General features: G+C 36.5%; 1 protein-coding gene across 10 annotated transcripts in view; it reads left to right on the top strand.

Annotated features, from left to right (window-relative positions):
- LOC131258353 (uncharacterized) overlaps positions 1-16,502 on the top strand; it is a 76,880-nt gene that overhangs the window by 22,655 nt on the left and 37,723 nt on the right. For 8 of the 10 annotated variants that reach the window (XR_009178072.1, XR_009178073.1, XR_009178070.1 and 5 more), the window contains exons 3-6: positions 10,261-10,346; positions 11,308-11,401; positions 11,510-11,586; positions 11,674-11,801. Coding sequence is in view for 6 of the 10 variants with exons in the window: in XM_058259617.1 (XP_058115600.1) it covers positions 10,261-10,346; positions 11,308-11,401; positions 11,510-11,586; positions 11,674-11,801 (385 nt within the window). In the remaining 4 variants the exon portion in view is untranslated. The other 2 variants (XM_058259622.1, XM_058259621.1) reach the window with 2 other exon arrangements.

Here is a 16,502-nt window from a genome sequence, read left to right on the forward strand (position 1 = left end):
TCCGGATCCATGGACTTAGTGCATTCATGAAACATTGGATTCGAGGCAATTAAATGTTAATTATCACATGCGTGGGCTTTGTGATGTTTACTCAACCGACACATTTTGCACTCCAAACTTGACACCTTCGGAAGGGATGGAACTAGAGTCTGTAGTTTCTGGAGAGATGGATGACTAAACGACGATGCAACCAAGTTGCAGGACCCTCACGATGCACTACAACAATACCGATTCTATCTTTAGATAGTAGAGACCATTCCTGTCACGACCTCCACCAATCGTCTTGCTTGTCTTGAGGTTTTGATGTAGGATGTGGCACGGATACATTCCTAGCATGACTGGACCAAAAGAAGGCCAAATGAAAGCTGAAGTAGTCTGTCAGATCTGGGTCCAATCCTACATAGGGCATGACGTAATTGGGCCTAGGCACATCTGGTTCGAAGAAATTCATTTCGGATTGGGAGAAACTGTCGTTTGAAGTGTGAACCATAAATCAACCATAACTTTTGATCCGGGTATCGTTACAGGATGCACGACCTATCAATCTTTACTGTAACGGGTCATTGTGGTCAACTGACCCATAAAGTGGGTCGCGTCAACCTGTTTTGTGAGAAAACGTATAAAGAAAAAATAAAACCCTAATTCAAAATTACCTAAAATAGCAAAATTCTAACCCCAATTGAAAGTTACCCAAAATAGTAAAACTCATATAAAGTCTAATTTGCCAAAAATAGAAAGTCCAAATAAACTTTATTGGAGGAGTCCTAACATGATTACAAGTAATTTCTAAAAAAAGATGGAAATCTAAAACTCTGAAAATAAAGAAATATGACAAAATTTGGAATTACTAAAATATTTTTTTTTTTTTGTAAAATCCCGATTTTGATCTCGAAGCATGTGTTTTCTCGCGAAATGGACAGACACGACCCACTTTATGGGTTGGTTGGTCGGTTGACCCTGATGACTCGTTACCGTAAAAACTGATAGGTTGTGCGTCCCGTAACGATACTCGATGAACTAGTATATTATCACCCACTTCAAAAACCTTCCATCGCCGATGTTTCTCAGCATCTTTCTTATACTTGGCATTGGACTACCACAACTTCTTCTGGACGTTGGCATTCGAGTTTTATCTCTTTTTTCTTGTGGATTCAAGGCCTTTTAATCACTTGAGGAAGACGGCGATCTTTCTCATTATCTCTTCACTCTCTCCCCTACTTCAGGTTCTGAAAACCATAGTGAGAAGGAAAGAAGGTGACCGAACAATTTAAAGATTTCGTTAGTTTACTTATAGTTAAAAGATGAAGGATTTGGGGGCATATAAGATAGATGTTATGGGCACGGATACAATAGGCTGAGTAGTACCATGTCCAACAATGTTGGATGAAGTGCCATCAACTAACATAACATACATATTGGGTGAAACAAGATTAAAGGAAGAAAAAGAACTACAGTTACTAGAAATATGATTTGATATTCCACGATCAATGATTTAGGGAGTGGAATCAGACAAAAAAGAGACACTCTTTACCTGATTGGGCCAAAGAGACTATTAAGGTGGAATGCACGTTGTTAGATGTAGAGCCACTAGAAAAGAGGAATCACACATTTTCTTTCAATGATAATATTACATTAATATGATTGCCATTGGCATTCGACAAAGTAGTGGGTTTTCCATAACTAGAAACATTATCAACCACAAGTGCTTTATTGGCCCTCGGAGATTTTCTTTGAAGATACTTACAAAATCCACATAATGATTAGTCAAGCCATAATGAGTGCATACACGATCTCCTCTACCATCGTGACCACCTCTACCTCACCCCGACACCCTACCATTCTGCCACCATGGAAAACACTGTGACCAGTTTGTTTGCCATGACCTCCACCCATACTAGTGTAACCAGAAGTAGCCAAGTTGGACTTACCAGAACTAGTAACACGAGGACTATTGGAATCATTTCCAATAGAAACTCTCTAAAGTCCATCATAAACCTCTGTCACTGAAGGTGGATTGACACATCGCCCAAAATTTGATATTTAGTTGACTGATATTCCTTTGGTAGGTTGGACAAGAGTTTTACAACTTCTATGTTTTCCATCTGCTTCTTCATTAAAATTATATCTGAAGTAATGGGATGATAGACTTAGAGTTCTTCCCACATAGCAATTTATTTGGCAAAATATTCACCAAGTGATTTATCGCCCTTTTGGAAAGAGAAAATCTCCTCATACAACTGGTACATATAGGAGATATTCTATTTAAGTAAATCATTTTCACAGTATCCCATACATCCTTCATATCATTCAAGAGAACTTCAGTGTCCATGCTATTCCACAACCAATATCTAATCTGGTCATCATCACGCGTTCACTGTCTATACTTAGGATCAGATTCCTTAGTTTGGGTTCTGTGAGGAAGTGATCCTTCTCTTGGGCTAAAAGAAACACTTAAACAAATAGCCCAAAGTAAATAATTTTTCCCCTTTAGTTTCATGGATGTTTTTTTCTTTTTGGGATGACTACAGGGTGTCCCCGCCCCTTTTGAAGTCTCGTGGATGTTATTGATGCATTAAATGAATAACTACGAATTTCTCCCAGTGATGAGGGATCAAAACCGCACATTTTGGGTCCATAACCCATTTGAAATCGATTTACTTAAACTTACGGAAAAACTCTGATCTATGATCAGATTTACAGAGAACCACACTCCACGACAATAACAAATATGAGTTTCTAACCCTTCATCATCTAGGATTCACTCCACCATTAACTATGCATCTCAATACTATGTCATGGATAGCATAGATCTGCCAAAAACCTGCCTTTCAACATAATAGTGGAAGAAAACCACTTTAAACATCAGCTTTATGAAACAATCAACAACCCTTCATCCCAAGCTTCCATGTTCCCTTTGTGAGCGGTTGCATTTACTTGATGAAGAATGTGGAAAACACCGTGTCTTTTGCAAGAAAACAGTGAGAAATACTCTTTTTTAGAGGTCCAATAAGCACACTAGGGTTTTTGGGGCCTCCAAGATGATGTGGGCATTAGGGTTTAAACTGAAGAGGTTTGAGATTTGAATCACACACAGATTCACTTTGATACCATGTAGACTTGTAAAAAAGATAGAAATAAGGAAAATAAAAGAGAAAAAAAGGAGAGGAGGGGAATAGACAGAGGAGTGGAACTGCTGTTGTATCTCACCCTTACACGTCATCATCCCTTTTTATTTTAATAGGGCTTCACTTAATGCTGAAATTACAAAATTACCCTTCTTGCTTAAGTAACTTAAAGAGAAACATATCCATGGGCCTAAAATTCTACCCAAACATTCACAAATTGAAGCCCAACAGCCCATAGAGCCCGCAAGTTGGACAATTTAGAATTTAACAGAGGTAATTTGGATAGTATTGGTATTGTGTACATGGAGTTGTCAGAGTGGTCATGGTTACCTCAAATTCCTGAGAAGTCGCGAGCCAAATAATATCACCATTTGTTGATGACATTGCTCAATATTCAGCTTCAACCTTTAGCAAAAGATTTTGAAGAGATTCCCCAGTCTAGCCCTATGCCAGTAAAAGCTGTCCAATGCGTTAAAGTTCATGGTGTACTGAGTCACTCCCTGTTGAACTGTATCCCCCTAACACTTCTGGCCCTTGTAGCCAACAAACAAGGGTGGCCATATATGAAGTTGGTCACTCTCCTTGTAACCTCAATGGTGGACCTGACTGAGTCTCTCTACCCTGTCGACTCAAGCATGAGGTCTATGCAGTGATCTGCGCACTGGGTCAATATAAGTTGTACTTCTTGATCAACTTCTTTAGCTCTTTGACGAACGCACTGCCATTGTTCGTCACAACCTCAACCGCATTCTTCAGGCCCACCTCTTTGATCACTCCCTTTAGAAGATCATATATATAGGACTGATTCTTTGTATGAGTGGAAGTATCAATGGACCTCAAAATACCGATTTCTCTTTATAGTAAACTATGAAGTTGATAATCGACAACTTCGTGGGCCTCGTCCACCCATCACACATCACTATCAACCTATAGGTCTCCCAGTTCAACTTCAAGTCCTTTACCTAAGCATGCATCTCTCCATACTCTTGATTAAGGTAGACACCCTAAATCTCCTCCAGCATTGGAGATTTCACGCCTTGGTCAACGCATTGGATAGTGTTGATCATGTTATGGAAGTGTGGCTGGCCATCATTTGTGCTGATATGTGGCTCGAAATGAACCACCTAGCGATAACACTCCCCACGGTCTCCTTAAATCCACCTTTCCTTTATAAGTCCTTTAACCTCTACTTTCTACCCACAATGGGCGCATCTTTCACATGAATGTTCCGGGTATGCTGTAGGCTAGCCTTGCTTAAACTAGAACCATCACCCCCTTACCGTGCTCTCACCCACTTTTGCTCCCATCAACCTCATGTCCAGAGCCCTTAAACTTCGGCCTAGTTTCCTCAAGCTGTTACCTCTAGTAATTATCCCAACCTATAGCCAATGACTCGTGCAGAGCTTGTCTGTACTATATGTCCTCCCCTCTCAATACCACAATCCTGGGGATATGCTAGGCTCACATCATCATCATTATCATCATGATCCTGCTCCTCAATAGTCCCTAGACATTGTCTAGGAACACGAAACTCATCCCTAATCTCCCTCTTCCATGCTTGTTGTTGCTGCCTGTGTGCCTTACCCTCTCTCAGTACCTTCCCTATCTCCATTCTCACCTTCTCTGGAATACATGCAATCTTTCACGTTCTTGTACTCCCCTGCAAGTGCTCCTTCAACCTTGAAAACCCCCCACTCCTCAAGGTATGCCCATAATAGTTACAGATCATTCCATATCTAGTCCCCTCCATTTCCCATCCACATTTCCACCTGACATCCCTTGTTCTTTTTCTCAACATTTTAATTTATGCTACCTTTATAAAAATAAATAATATTCGAACACGCCTTTCAAAAAAAATAAAAAAATGTTAAGAACACGAACATCACTTAAAGGTGTTTTTAAAACAAACATCCATCTATATGCCCATGCATGCATACATACATGTCTAACCATCCATTGATCCATCCATTTATACATACAAACAAACACTAATGCAACTACCATCCACATACATTAATACATCCAAACATGGCCATCCATCAGTCCATCTATCGATCCATTGATCCATCCATCCATGCATACATACATTAATAAATTCATCCATCCATCCATACATGCATAGATGCATACAAACATACATCTATCCATCCATTTTCATACATACATTAATCCATCCATACATGTCTATCAATCCATCGATCCATCTATACATATGTTCATGCATATAAACATTAATACATCCATCCATACATGCATACATACATTAATAGATCCATCCATCCATCTGTCCACGTATACATGCACATAAACATACATCCATCTATCCATGCATGCATGCATTCCATCCATCCATCAATGCATACATACATACATACATGATCCATCCATCCATCAATACATACGTACATATAGACATGATCCATCCATCTATCCATGCATACATATGTACATACATAATCCATCCATCAATGCACACATACATACAAATACACACACGTTGTTTTAAGTATTGATGATATCAGCCGATATATCCCATGATATATCTTGTATCCCACCTATGCAATCTGAAATGCACAAGTAGTGGGATATATCCCACATGTTTGATCAAATTTTATTTTTTTCTATAAATCATGTTTTACATGAAAAATCATGGATTGGGAGATTCGATTTCGAGATTTAGAGGAGATGGGAAGAGTTGCGGAAATTTGAAAAAAAAAAAAGAAAAATTCAATTTCTTAAAAATCAGTTGCAATCTGTATCCAAACATAAAATCAAACATGTAACATGATCTAGTGATTCTTCTTTAGCTTTTGAATGTATTTCTTGTGTTTCCACATGTCTTCTTACTTCTATAAATTATATGAATAGACTTTGAATATAGTTGTATCACTTCAGTTAAACATTACATTGATAAGGATCCCATACAAAGGAAATCTATTATGTGCACTTGTTTTTTTTTTGTAATGTTTTAATTTATAAGTGTGTATTGATGTCTTTTTTAACAATCACTGAAGTTTCATTGAAAAATTCGACCAATTTCCCAATGTTTCCTCATGTTTCCAACAATAGCGATACATTACGTGATACAACTGATCTATCCCATGTGATAAACCAATACATATCCGTATCCCAAGGGTGTGATACGTGACGCAATACTGACATTTCAAACACTACACGCACACACACACATGCATTCATCCATTCATTAAAAAATGCACCAATCCACACATACATCAAGCATCCATCCATACATTAAAAAAATTTACAAAATGAAAAGTTATTTTAAAAAGAAACAGTTTTTTTTTTTTTTTTCATAATTTTTAAATCATTGAAAAAGTAATCTTTTTCTCAAAAAATGGTAGACATCATTCATCAACATCCATCCATCAATAAAAAACAAGTGTTTGATGAAACAACATTTTTTTTTTTTTCAAATAAAACAGATTTTTAATTCAATTTCATAATTTAAAATAATTTAGAAAAAAGTTTGAAAATTGAAAACTTTGATTGAATTGATTGATCGGCCAACTCTGAATCATATACTAAAATTTCACTCCTCAATTACTAATTTTAGGGGAGAAAATGGAGAAAAAAAAATTGGATTTTCTCAATTTCTCCCAATTTCTATTTCCAAATGTTAATGTTTTCAACTCAAATCCATGTCAATACATGAGAATCATGCATAAACATGGATTTCAGTTGAAATCCATTCTAAGATCTTAAGGGAAAAAGAAAATTTCGAAAAATTTCTCACATTTGAAGTTCCAGCCTAGTTTTTGCCAATATGGGCTTGCATCATTCAATTCAGTTTGATTCTCCCCATCCTGTAACGTTTTTGGGCCTGGTCGATATGCCCACCGATACCATTATTGAAATCATTACTTCCTTCAATTCTGCTTAATGCCTTCTTCTTGATCCATGATTGATAGGTTTTCAATGTTAATGTTATCTTTCTCACATCTTTTGCAAATGCATAGGTGTCTTCCCACCCATCTTGTATGGCTTCGATCACGTTTATTGTTATTATTATTATTATTATTTTCACTGTCAATCTGACATGCATTGCACCTTAGTTCATCACCATAGGTATGATTAAAAAACATCAATTGCAGATGAGAGGGGAATGTTTGACCTACATCTCACCACACTTCACCTAAAACCCGTCCATCCAACCATGTGTTTATTTCCTTGATATCAGCTTACATTTGATGAATCTTAGTACCTTATTAGACTAAAACATTGCTGCAATACAATTATTATCAAGTATCACTTTTGTCTAATATAAGCTCTCTAGACTGCTCATTTCATAACTTGTGTTTCTATAGACCATGGTACAACTAGTTTATTCTACAAGGAAGTTGCAGGCAAGGTTTTACGCATCGTTACCATTACATGTATCGCAATTCTGGGATATGGAAACATGTACCGATATCATCAATAATATTGTGTATACTGGGTATATCATTGATTGAGGGAAATATTAGGAAAAGTGTGGAGATTTTAGTGAAACTTCGGGAGATAATAAAAGACACATGATTACACACTTAGGACTCAAAATATTACAAAAACAACTATATATAATAATAGGTTTCCATTGTATAAGGGCCTAATCCATGCGCCGTCGAACAGAAGCAATGCAATTACATCCAAAACGAGTTCATGTCTTTCAAATATCATATAATACAATAACAATATTGTCCTTTTTAATAAAATTTTAACTACTTAAAAAATAAATTATTTTTTTTCTAAAAAGTATGATCATACTCTTCAATATTCATCAACATATATTTTTAATCATCATCATCATCATTACCATCTATGCCTTATCCCAATTAATTGGGATCGGCTGCATGAATCCTGTTCTGCAATTTAACAGATTTTTATTTTTATTAACTTTTAATTATTTTGGAAACATTTTCGTTTCCAAAAAAGGAAAGAGTGTGGCCAATCCATAGATCAGACAACGCTCATCAACATATCAATTTTCCACACCTGCATTACAGTTTTAAGGGGTGAAAATGGATAAAATTAGGATTTCCTCAATTTCCTCCATTTTTCATGGTTCCAAATCTGATCTTTTCCCCTAAAGTCCATGTCAATGCATGAAAGTAATTCATAGACATGGATTTCTACTAGAATCCATGTTAACATGTGGAAAGAAAACTAATGTTCTAAAATTTTTCTCCCATTAGCGTTCCAGCCTGTTTCCCCTCTCCCCCAAATTTGTTATTTGATGTGAGACAACTTGAGTGGAGCTGGTAAAACATCCCTAGGAAGAGATCTCCCAAAATTTTCAATAAAAAAAATGCTTTTTTATTGTTTCTTGAATTTTTGTTAAATTTTCTGTTATTCACCTGTAATTTCGCTTGAGTCATATCGGCATTAACTTACATTTATCACAAAAGGGATTGTGCCGGTATCTATCGTGAGATATTGGTGGTGTTATTATTGATACTGTTGGTGATGACTTGTAAACTGTGTTATTACCCGTAGTATCTGTATCACTGAGGTGTGATACATATAATGTTGGTCATGTTATTGAATATTGGCAATATTTTGAATACTGATCACAGGTTCATGGTTTTGCTGTACTTTCTTGTCTTCAAAATTCATTGAGTGGCTTTGTAGGGGCACCTTTTTCCTTCTCTCTTATGCTTTTGCTTTTCCATTTATACATTGTATCTGAGTTAAGCTAGGTTCAATTTGGTCACTTTATCATTCTTTTACAATTATAATTAAGCTGGAAAGGATTCTGTAATAAAATACTAAAAAATGACATCGGAAAAAAGCACACAAATCTCTCTCTCTCTCTCTCTCTCTCTCTCTCTCTCTCTCTCTCTCTCTCTCTCTCTCTCTCTCTCTCTCTCTCTCTCTCTCTCTCTCTCCATAGTTCATTACACAAATTCGTCTTTCTATTGTTCTTTTCGTTTTTCGTGATATCTTGCCCTTATTAACTTCATGTCTATTAGGATGACATTTTCTTATTATTTTGGTTCGATTAGTTCATGTTATTTGAACTAATGACTTAATATTTTAAAGAGCTACGAGCCATCTCAAGAACTTTCTATTTATGAAAGAAATGCACATTGTTCTTCTTGAAAATGAATTCATTCGCCTTAATGAAAATAGGTATTTTATGTACAAACTTTAAAATCCAATAAATGCGTGGTTGCTACTTTGAAGCTATATGCACACTTCTAAATTCCAGTTTTACGTTTACCGTTGTGCCATGCCTGCTGAAGTTGCCATAGAAAATGTTGAAGCCCATTATATTTTGTTGAAAGTGAAAGGTGATTTACTTTTATTTTATAATTCCCATTACAAAAACGTTATTTTGAATCCAGTTCATTGCCCTTGACCCGTTCAGGCATATTATTTAGAAAACTATCTTAGCTGACATCACAGCTGAACCAATATATCACTGTTAGTTAGCATAGGTAACCTTTTGGTTCACTCTCAGATTCCCTCCCATGTGTATATTCTTGCATCCAGATGGTAGCAAAATGTCCCCTTTTTTCACTCTTGAGCCTTCAAATTCTAGGAGCTCAATCAATTTCTTAAGAATTTCTTGGTTGCTGAAAATATCCATCCAAAATGGTAAACTCATATCCAATTTCTCTAGCTCCCCTGCAATCATGTCCCATTAGCCCGTTTGAATGCTCTTGTGAAAAAGGGGGTTTCAAGCTTGTTTTTTCGGTCGACTTAGTGAAAACCAATCTGATTGGTTTTCATCATGTCGGCATTTTAACACTTATTTGTCAAGTGGATGGTGAAACGTGGGTCTGTGAAGTGCATCCGAATGCACATTAAAAACCCTGGTTTGGCTCAAAAGGGGGTTTACGCGTCAAATGCCCCTTGGAGGGTGTCCAGATGGGCCCCAAGTTTTTCAAAGTCTGCCTATTTTGTTTACTCCATATGGTATACTATACCCTTTTCATGGAAATGGTGTTGAAGTATACCAATTCTAAACAATCTGATTACATCTTAGAAAACAATATGTTTAGAGATCATTGTTCATGGTATTTCTTAGTAGACATGCACTGGTACTTTGCTTCGTTTAGCATGACTCATAATTTTTATTTTTATTTTTTTGGTTTGATACCATTGCTATGATAATTCAGAATTGTCCTTGTAGGATCCTCGGAGAGCCGACGTGGCACCATTGTTTTTATTCACGGGGCTCCAACACAATCTTTTAGTTATCGAGTGGTTATGGCTCAGGTTTAGTTGGTGGTTCTCCTTTTGGCTAATATAGAATAGCTCCAGTTATATCACATTATGTGGACAGTTTACATTCCGCTATCCATATAATTGTTTCTACTTTCTTCACCTCATTAAGTGAAGAAACACCAAAAATCTTCTTATATTGGTAAAGCTTCAATTAAAGGTACTGACTACTGAGAGCTTATATCCCCCTTGTTTAGTTACTTTGCGATCATTTGTGTTGCCAATATATTATAGTCTTTCCATAGTTTTCTTATATGGAAAGGATAAATTCAAAAAATCTTCAATAATTCTCTGGGATCCATTTGGTCTCTGCTGTTTTCCTCTCATGTATTATCAAAAGAGAATAGTAAAAATCATTTACCGAATTGGCTATCTTTTGACCACCTTGATTGCAACTGTTTGGCTCAGATGTGGAACCTCCATGGATTTTAGAGACTTCATGTCCATACAGTATAGGCTACAGACCTTTTCTGAATGCTAGAGAGGGTTTCTGTAGCTTAAAGTTGTACTGCCTTGTATTTACAAAACTAAACATCAAACAAAAAGAAACCTTTGTTACTACTTACTATTTATATCAATTGTTCACCCTTTAGCCCAAAGTATTTGAATCATTTGCTATTCTCCCTTTTCTATTACAGAGGACCATAATGCCAACGTTTTCAAAGTATCCATGGTGCAAAAAAAAAGAAAAAAAGAAGAAGCCCCCCATTGAAATATTTGCTGTATATCAGCATAGTTTAAAATTTATATACAAGTGTGAATAAATTTGACTCGAAAAATATTACCCAGTTAGAACTTAGTCATGCTTACTTTTTATAAATAATCGTTGGATTGTATGTAACTAAAGCATATAATATCTGTTGGTAAAGTTTCATACTCTTGTATAGTTTCATTTAGATGCTATTAATATTCCTTTTTTTTTTTTTTTTTTTCTGAAAATTATTGTGTTAATTAGATGGCAGATGCTGGCTTCCACTGCTTTGCACCTGATTGGATAGGATTTGGTTTCAGTGATAAACCCCAGCCAGGATATGGATTTAACTACACGGGTTTGTTCAAATTTTGATTAAGTGATTCCCTTGTTACTTCCTTTATATTTCTGTGCTCCTAGACATCAAAATTTCCAAATTTCAACATCTTTGTTGCTTAAAACACAGAAAAGGAGTTCCACGAGGAATTTGACAAGCTTCTTGAAGTGTTGAGTATCAAATCTCCATTCTTTCTGGTTGCTCAGGTTAAGATAAATTTCATGATCATAATAAATTTATTATACACCACTAACGGAACCGGTTAGGTGAAGACTTTTGTATTCTTCTTGTAGGGATACCTTGTAGGTTCTTATGGATTGACTTGGGCTCTGAAAAATCCAAATAGGGTGTCAAAGCTCGTGATTCTGAACAGTCCGTTGACTGCTGCATCTCCCATTCCTGGATTGTTTCAAAAGCTAAGGTTCAACCTTCATTTTCTATGACATTTTCCCCTGCTGGTGGCAATAATAATGCATTTGGGTCCGGTTTCATATGTTCATAGATGCATCGTGCAGCATACTGAGTTTGAACTAAATGTTGGTAACTATCACTTGATCAATTCATCATGTGGCCATTTAGTTCAGTGATGGCTTGTGAGTATTTTACTTCAGGAGTTTTGTGACTAAGCTGCATCATTTAAATGGGCAAGTGACATATTAAATGGGAGTCCCAATATTTCAATTATCAACAATATTATCAATAATATCTGTGTTTGTGGGTTAGCAATACCGAATCCCCAAGTAAATAGAAAATGTAGAAATACCGGCGATATTTCAATAATATCAGCAATAATATAATATTGCAGGTGTGTCTCTTGAGCCCAGTATATATCTTCCCTAGTATTGGCCATACTGGCGATATTGTCGGTGATACCTGCGATATCATTGCCGAAACTAGGGAGACACCCAGAAATTTATGAAAAATTCCCCAAAAATTGAATTTTCATCTCTTTTTTGTAGGATTTTTTTGGATGAATTTATTCTTTAGCTGATTTTGACTACTTTTTGTTTATGTTTTATTACTTGCATTGTATTTGAGTGATGTAAACTCATTTTGGTTATAGTTGCACTGGTCTTTTCCAACAACACATGGTTTAGGCTTTTATTAAATAGAAACTTATTACGCATAGTTGTTTTTTGCAATATTTTGATTCCTAAATGTGCATACATGTGTTTTTTAACATCTCCTGCAGTTTCACTAAAAAATTCAACCTCTTTCCCTATGCTTCCTTCAGTCAGCGACATTTTTTCGGGTATCAGCAATAATATTGGCAATATCGATACATGTTTCTGTATCCCCCGTCTTCAATACATGTGACAATACCAATACTCTGAATAGTGAATACTAATTGGTACTGAAAGGAGAATTCCTCGAAATGGTCAATTGCCTATTTTAATCATAGTTGAATGCAAGCGATGCTGCAATTTTCATCTCACTTTCATAGTTTTACTTATACTGAGAATGGTAGCTGCTTTTCTGAATTAGTATTTTGATGATAACAACAAGTATCTACGATTGTTACTCTGGAGATGTGTATGATGATGTAGATGTTAATCAACAGCCAGTTCCTCAGATGGTTGTCTTGTATTACCTTTCATCTGTGTTTCAGTGCACTTTTAAGGACATCTATACTTCTGCCTTGTTCTGTTGTTCATATCTCAAAAGTTTAGGTTCCTTGGTTACAATTTTCATCAGAGTGTAGCAGTAAATCATTGAATCTTTTTGTGTTTTTAGTGGATATCATTTGTTATTTCATCCATTCTGCAATGTCTGTTATAAGTTGTTACCAATGCAAGGCCATTTTCACACTGGGCTTGAGTGGGGTGGCCTGTGGGATGCAGGGGCACACTTGGGGTCGGCAGCCCATGTGAAGTGGAACCCATGTGATGTGAGGCCCACGATGTGGGTTCAGCCGAGGACCTAATCCATGCGATGTAGGGCCCACGAGGGGGGTTCGACTGAGGAACTAACTCATGGGATGTGGGGCCTGGGCTATGAGATAAAGGGATTGATTCGCCGCGCTCTATCAGTTCGGGCTTTTAGAGCAAGTGGTTAGTTGTCCTGCATCAATTACCCTCTGCATAACACACCTGTTAGGGATTGCAAGATTTCTCTTATGAGATTATTGGTAATGAGATTTTCTCAGCCAGAGCAGTTCACCTGTAACCTTGACCTCGAGGAGGAACAGGCTGCCACACTTTTGCAAGCAGCAGTGAAACAGCTTCCAAATCTGTCAAAGCAGAGAAGGATTTGGAGGAGAAAATCTTGGTTGACTATTTCCAGATTTTGTATCTTCGGATGATGAATCAACACTCATAGTGTACAATTTACTCCAAGGCCCTTCATAGTTGCTTTTTTTTTTTTTTTGGTCTTCACATGAATTTCTTCAAAGAGACACATTCCAGGATATTGAGCTGTCCAAACAATCAAAACAGTCTGATGCCTTTGCTTCCTTGTTCACAGAAAAAGTAAAAAAAGGGAAGGCTCCAGCCAGTGGACACTCCTTAAGCCAGATATCCAGCCAAAACTGACCTTTTCACCTCTTCCAAGTTCCAATAACAGACTCCAGATATTGACACACTGATCGATTTGAAAGAGAGGTTGCTGTTATTTGCATTAACTAGTCGTGCGAAAGCACTGATGGCTTTCCACATGTTTGAACGAACCCCATTGGAGGTACTATACTTTCAATGAATTACCAAGCTTCCAGATCCTTGCCAAACTTCCACCACCACTTCTCTAATAACGCGGCCCAATTCTTTTCTTTGACACTTCCCAAACTGATTATACCATCTCTCTTAGACTTTTGCACAACCTCCCACTGCACGAGATGGAATTTGTGCATCTTGTTTCTCCTTTCCTAATAAAATCTCTTTGCAACTTCATAATTCTCAAAGCCACAACAGCTGGATCTTGAAAAGCGAAAGATAGTATGCTGGCAAATTAGATGGAGCTGGAGGGATGCTGGAAATTAGACTAGCTAGGGGGTAAACACAGAGCTAGAACTATGGAGGGATGCTTTAGAATCTAAAGGTTTTAAAATTAGCTGGACAAAAATAGAAACATGGAATGTAATTTTAGTGACAATGAAGTGGAAATGAGGAATTAGATAAGATTGGTGGCCAAGAAGTATGCAAAATGACTATTTTTTATTTCTTGGGTTGATAATTCTTGTGAACAGAGGGACTGAGAAGGATGTAGCTAATAGAATTAGAGTTGGGTGGATGAAGTGGAGATTTGCCTCTCAACTTTTATGTGATCACCACATACCAATCAAACTCAAGGGGAGGTTTTAGAGGACAACTATAAGACCAACCATGCTTTTTGGGACAAATTGTTGGGCAATAAAGGAACAATAGATTCATAGAAAGAGTGGGGCTGAAAGGAAGATGTTGAGATCGATGAGTGGCAAGACGAGGAAGGATCAAATTAGAAAAGAATGCATTTGATAGAACAGACTAGTTACACCTCTAAATAAAAAGATGAGACGAAGTAGCCTAAGATGGTTAGGCCATGAGGATTGGAGACCAAGAACTGTACCAATTAGGAGTGAGCTGAGCTGGTTCAAATTGAAGGCTATAGAAGGGCAAGGGGGAGGCCCAAAAGGACATGGATGGAGGTAGCAAGAAAAGATTTTATGGCCTATTGTTCAACTGAGGATATGGTCTGTCATAGAGTGGACTGGTGGAAGAAGATATGTAGCTGACCCCTATTAGTATCGGTAAGGTTTAGATGATGATGATGAAGGTTTACGATTAGCTGTTTGATACATATACCTAGAACGAGTTTGATATCTTTGAATGAGTTCCCTTCTTGATATCTCTATAGCTCTTGATTTGACATTTGGATATATGTGATCAAAATCTTCTTGATGGGTCTTCATGATTTTGCTGTTATTTTAGTGGTAACATCATGTATTTTTTTTCTTGGAATATAGGAATATTGATAGGCAAGAGTATTGAGTTAGTAGATACAATGAAATGAATTATATAGGAATGGACAATAATAGAAATGGGGTAGGGATAGTGGTAGATAACGATTTAAAGGATAAAGTTGTAGATGTTAGGAGAGTAAATGATAGGATTTTATTAATAGAACTTATTTTAGAGAGGAGATAATCAATGTTTTTAGTGCATATGCACCACATGTAGGGTTACAGGATAGATCAAGAAACAATTCTGGGAGGATATGGATGAACTAATGCAAGAAATTCCAAATGGAGAGAAGATATTTGTAGGAGACCTAAATGTTCATATAGGAAAAGAATGTAGAGGATATGAGAGCATATATGGATGATATGGTTTTGGAAGAAGATATGAGATGGGGGATACTATCCTTGATTCCTCTATGGCATACAATGTAGTTCTAGCAAACGCATACTTTAAAAACAGAGACAAACTTTTAATAACTTTCAAAAGTGTATCATATGCAAGCCAAATAGATTTCTTTGTACTTACAAAAACATAACAATCAATATGTAAGGATTGTAATGTTATACTGGGAGAGAGTAAATGTTATGTGGAATAAGAAGTAAAGCAGAATGTTGAGGAATAAGTGAATGTTATGTGGAATAAGATGGCTGACTACATTAGGAAAATGGCAAGAGATGTTTTAGGAATATCTAAAGGGAAAAGCCTTAGGGAAAAGCCAATCACATATGGAAACTCGGTGGTGGAATGACAATGTACAAAAAGTTATTCACAAGAAATGTTCATGTTTCAGAGCCTAGAAAGGGACTAGAAATGATAAAAAAAAAAAAATTGAAGAATATAGAAATGCCAAAAGATTGTTAAGTAGTGAGGCTAAACGTAAGACTTATGATGATATTTACAATAGATTGGGAACAAGAGAAGGTGAGAAAGATGCCTTCATACTTGCAAAAATGAGAGAGAGGAAGAGTAAGGATCTAGTTCATTTTAGATGCATTAAGAGTGATAACTAGAAGGTATTAATAAAAGACAATGAGATCAACGAAAGGTAGAGAAGCTATTTTCAAATTTTGTTAAATGACATCCATTTTGAGAACATAGTAATAGAAGGAATCATAAACTCAAATGACCTTGAATACCATAAATACTTTCGTAGGACTAGGATATCTAAAGTGAGAAAGAAGCTTTGAGAA

This window comes from Magnolia sinica, chromosome 10 (assembly GCF_029962835.1).
Source record: "Magnolia sinica isolate HGM2019 chromosome 10, MsV1, whole genome shotgun sequence".
Taxonomy (NCBI): domain Eukaryota; kingdom Viridiplantae; phylum Streptophyta; class Magnoliopsida; order Magnoliales; family Magnoliaceae; genus Magnolia; species Magnolia sinica.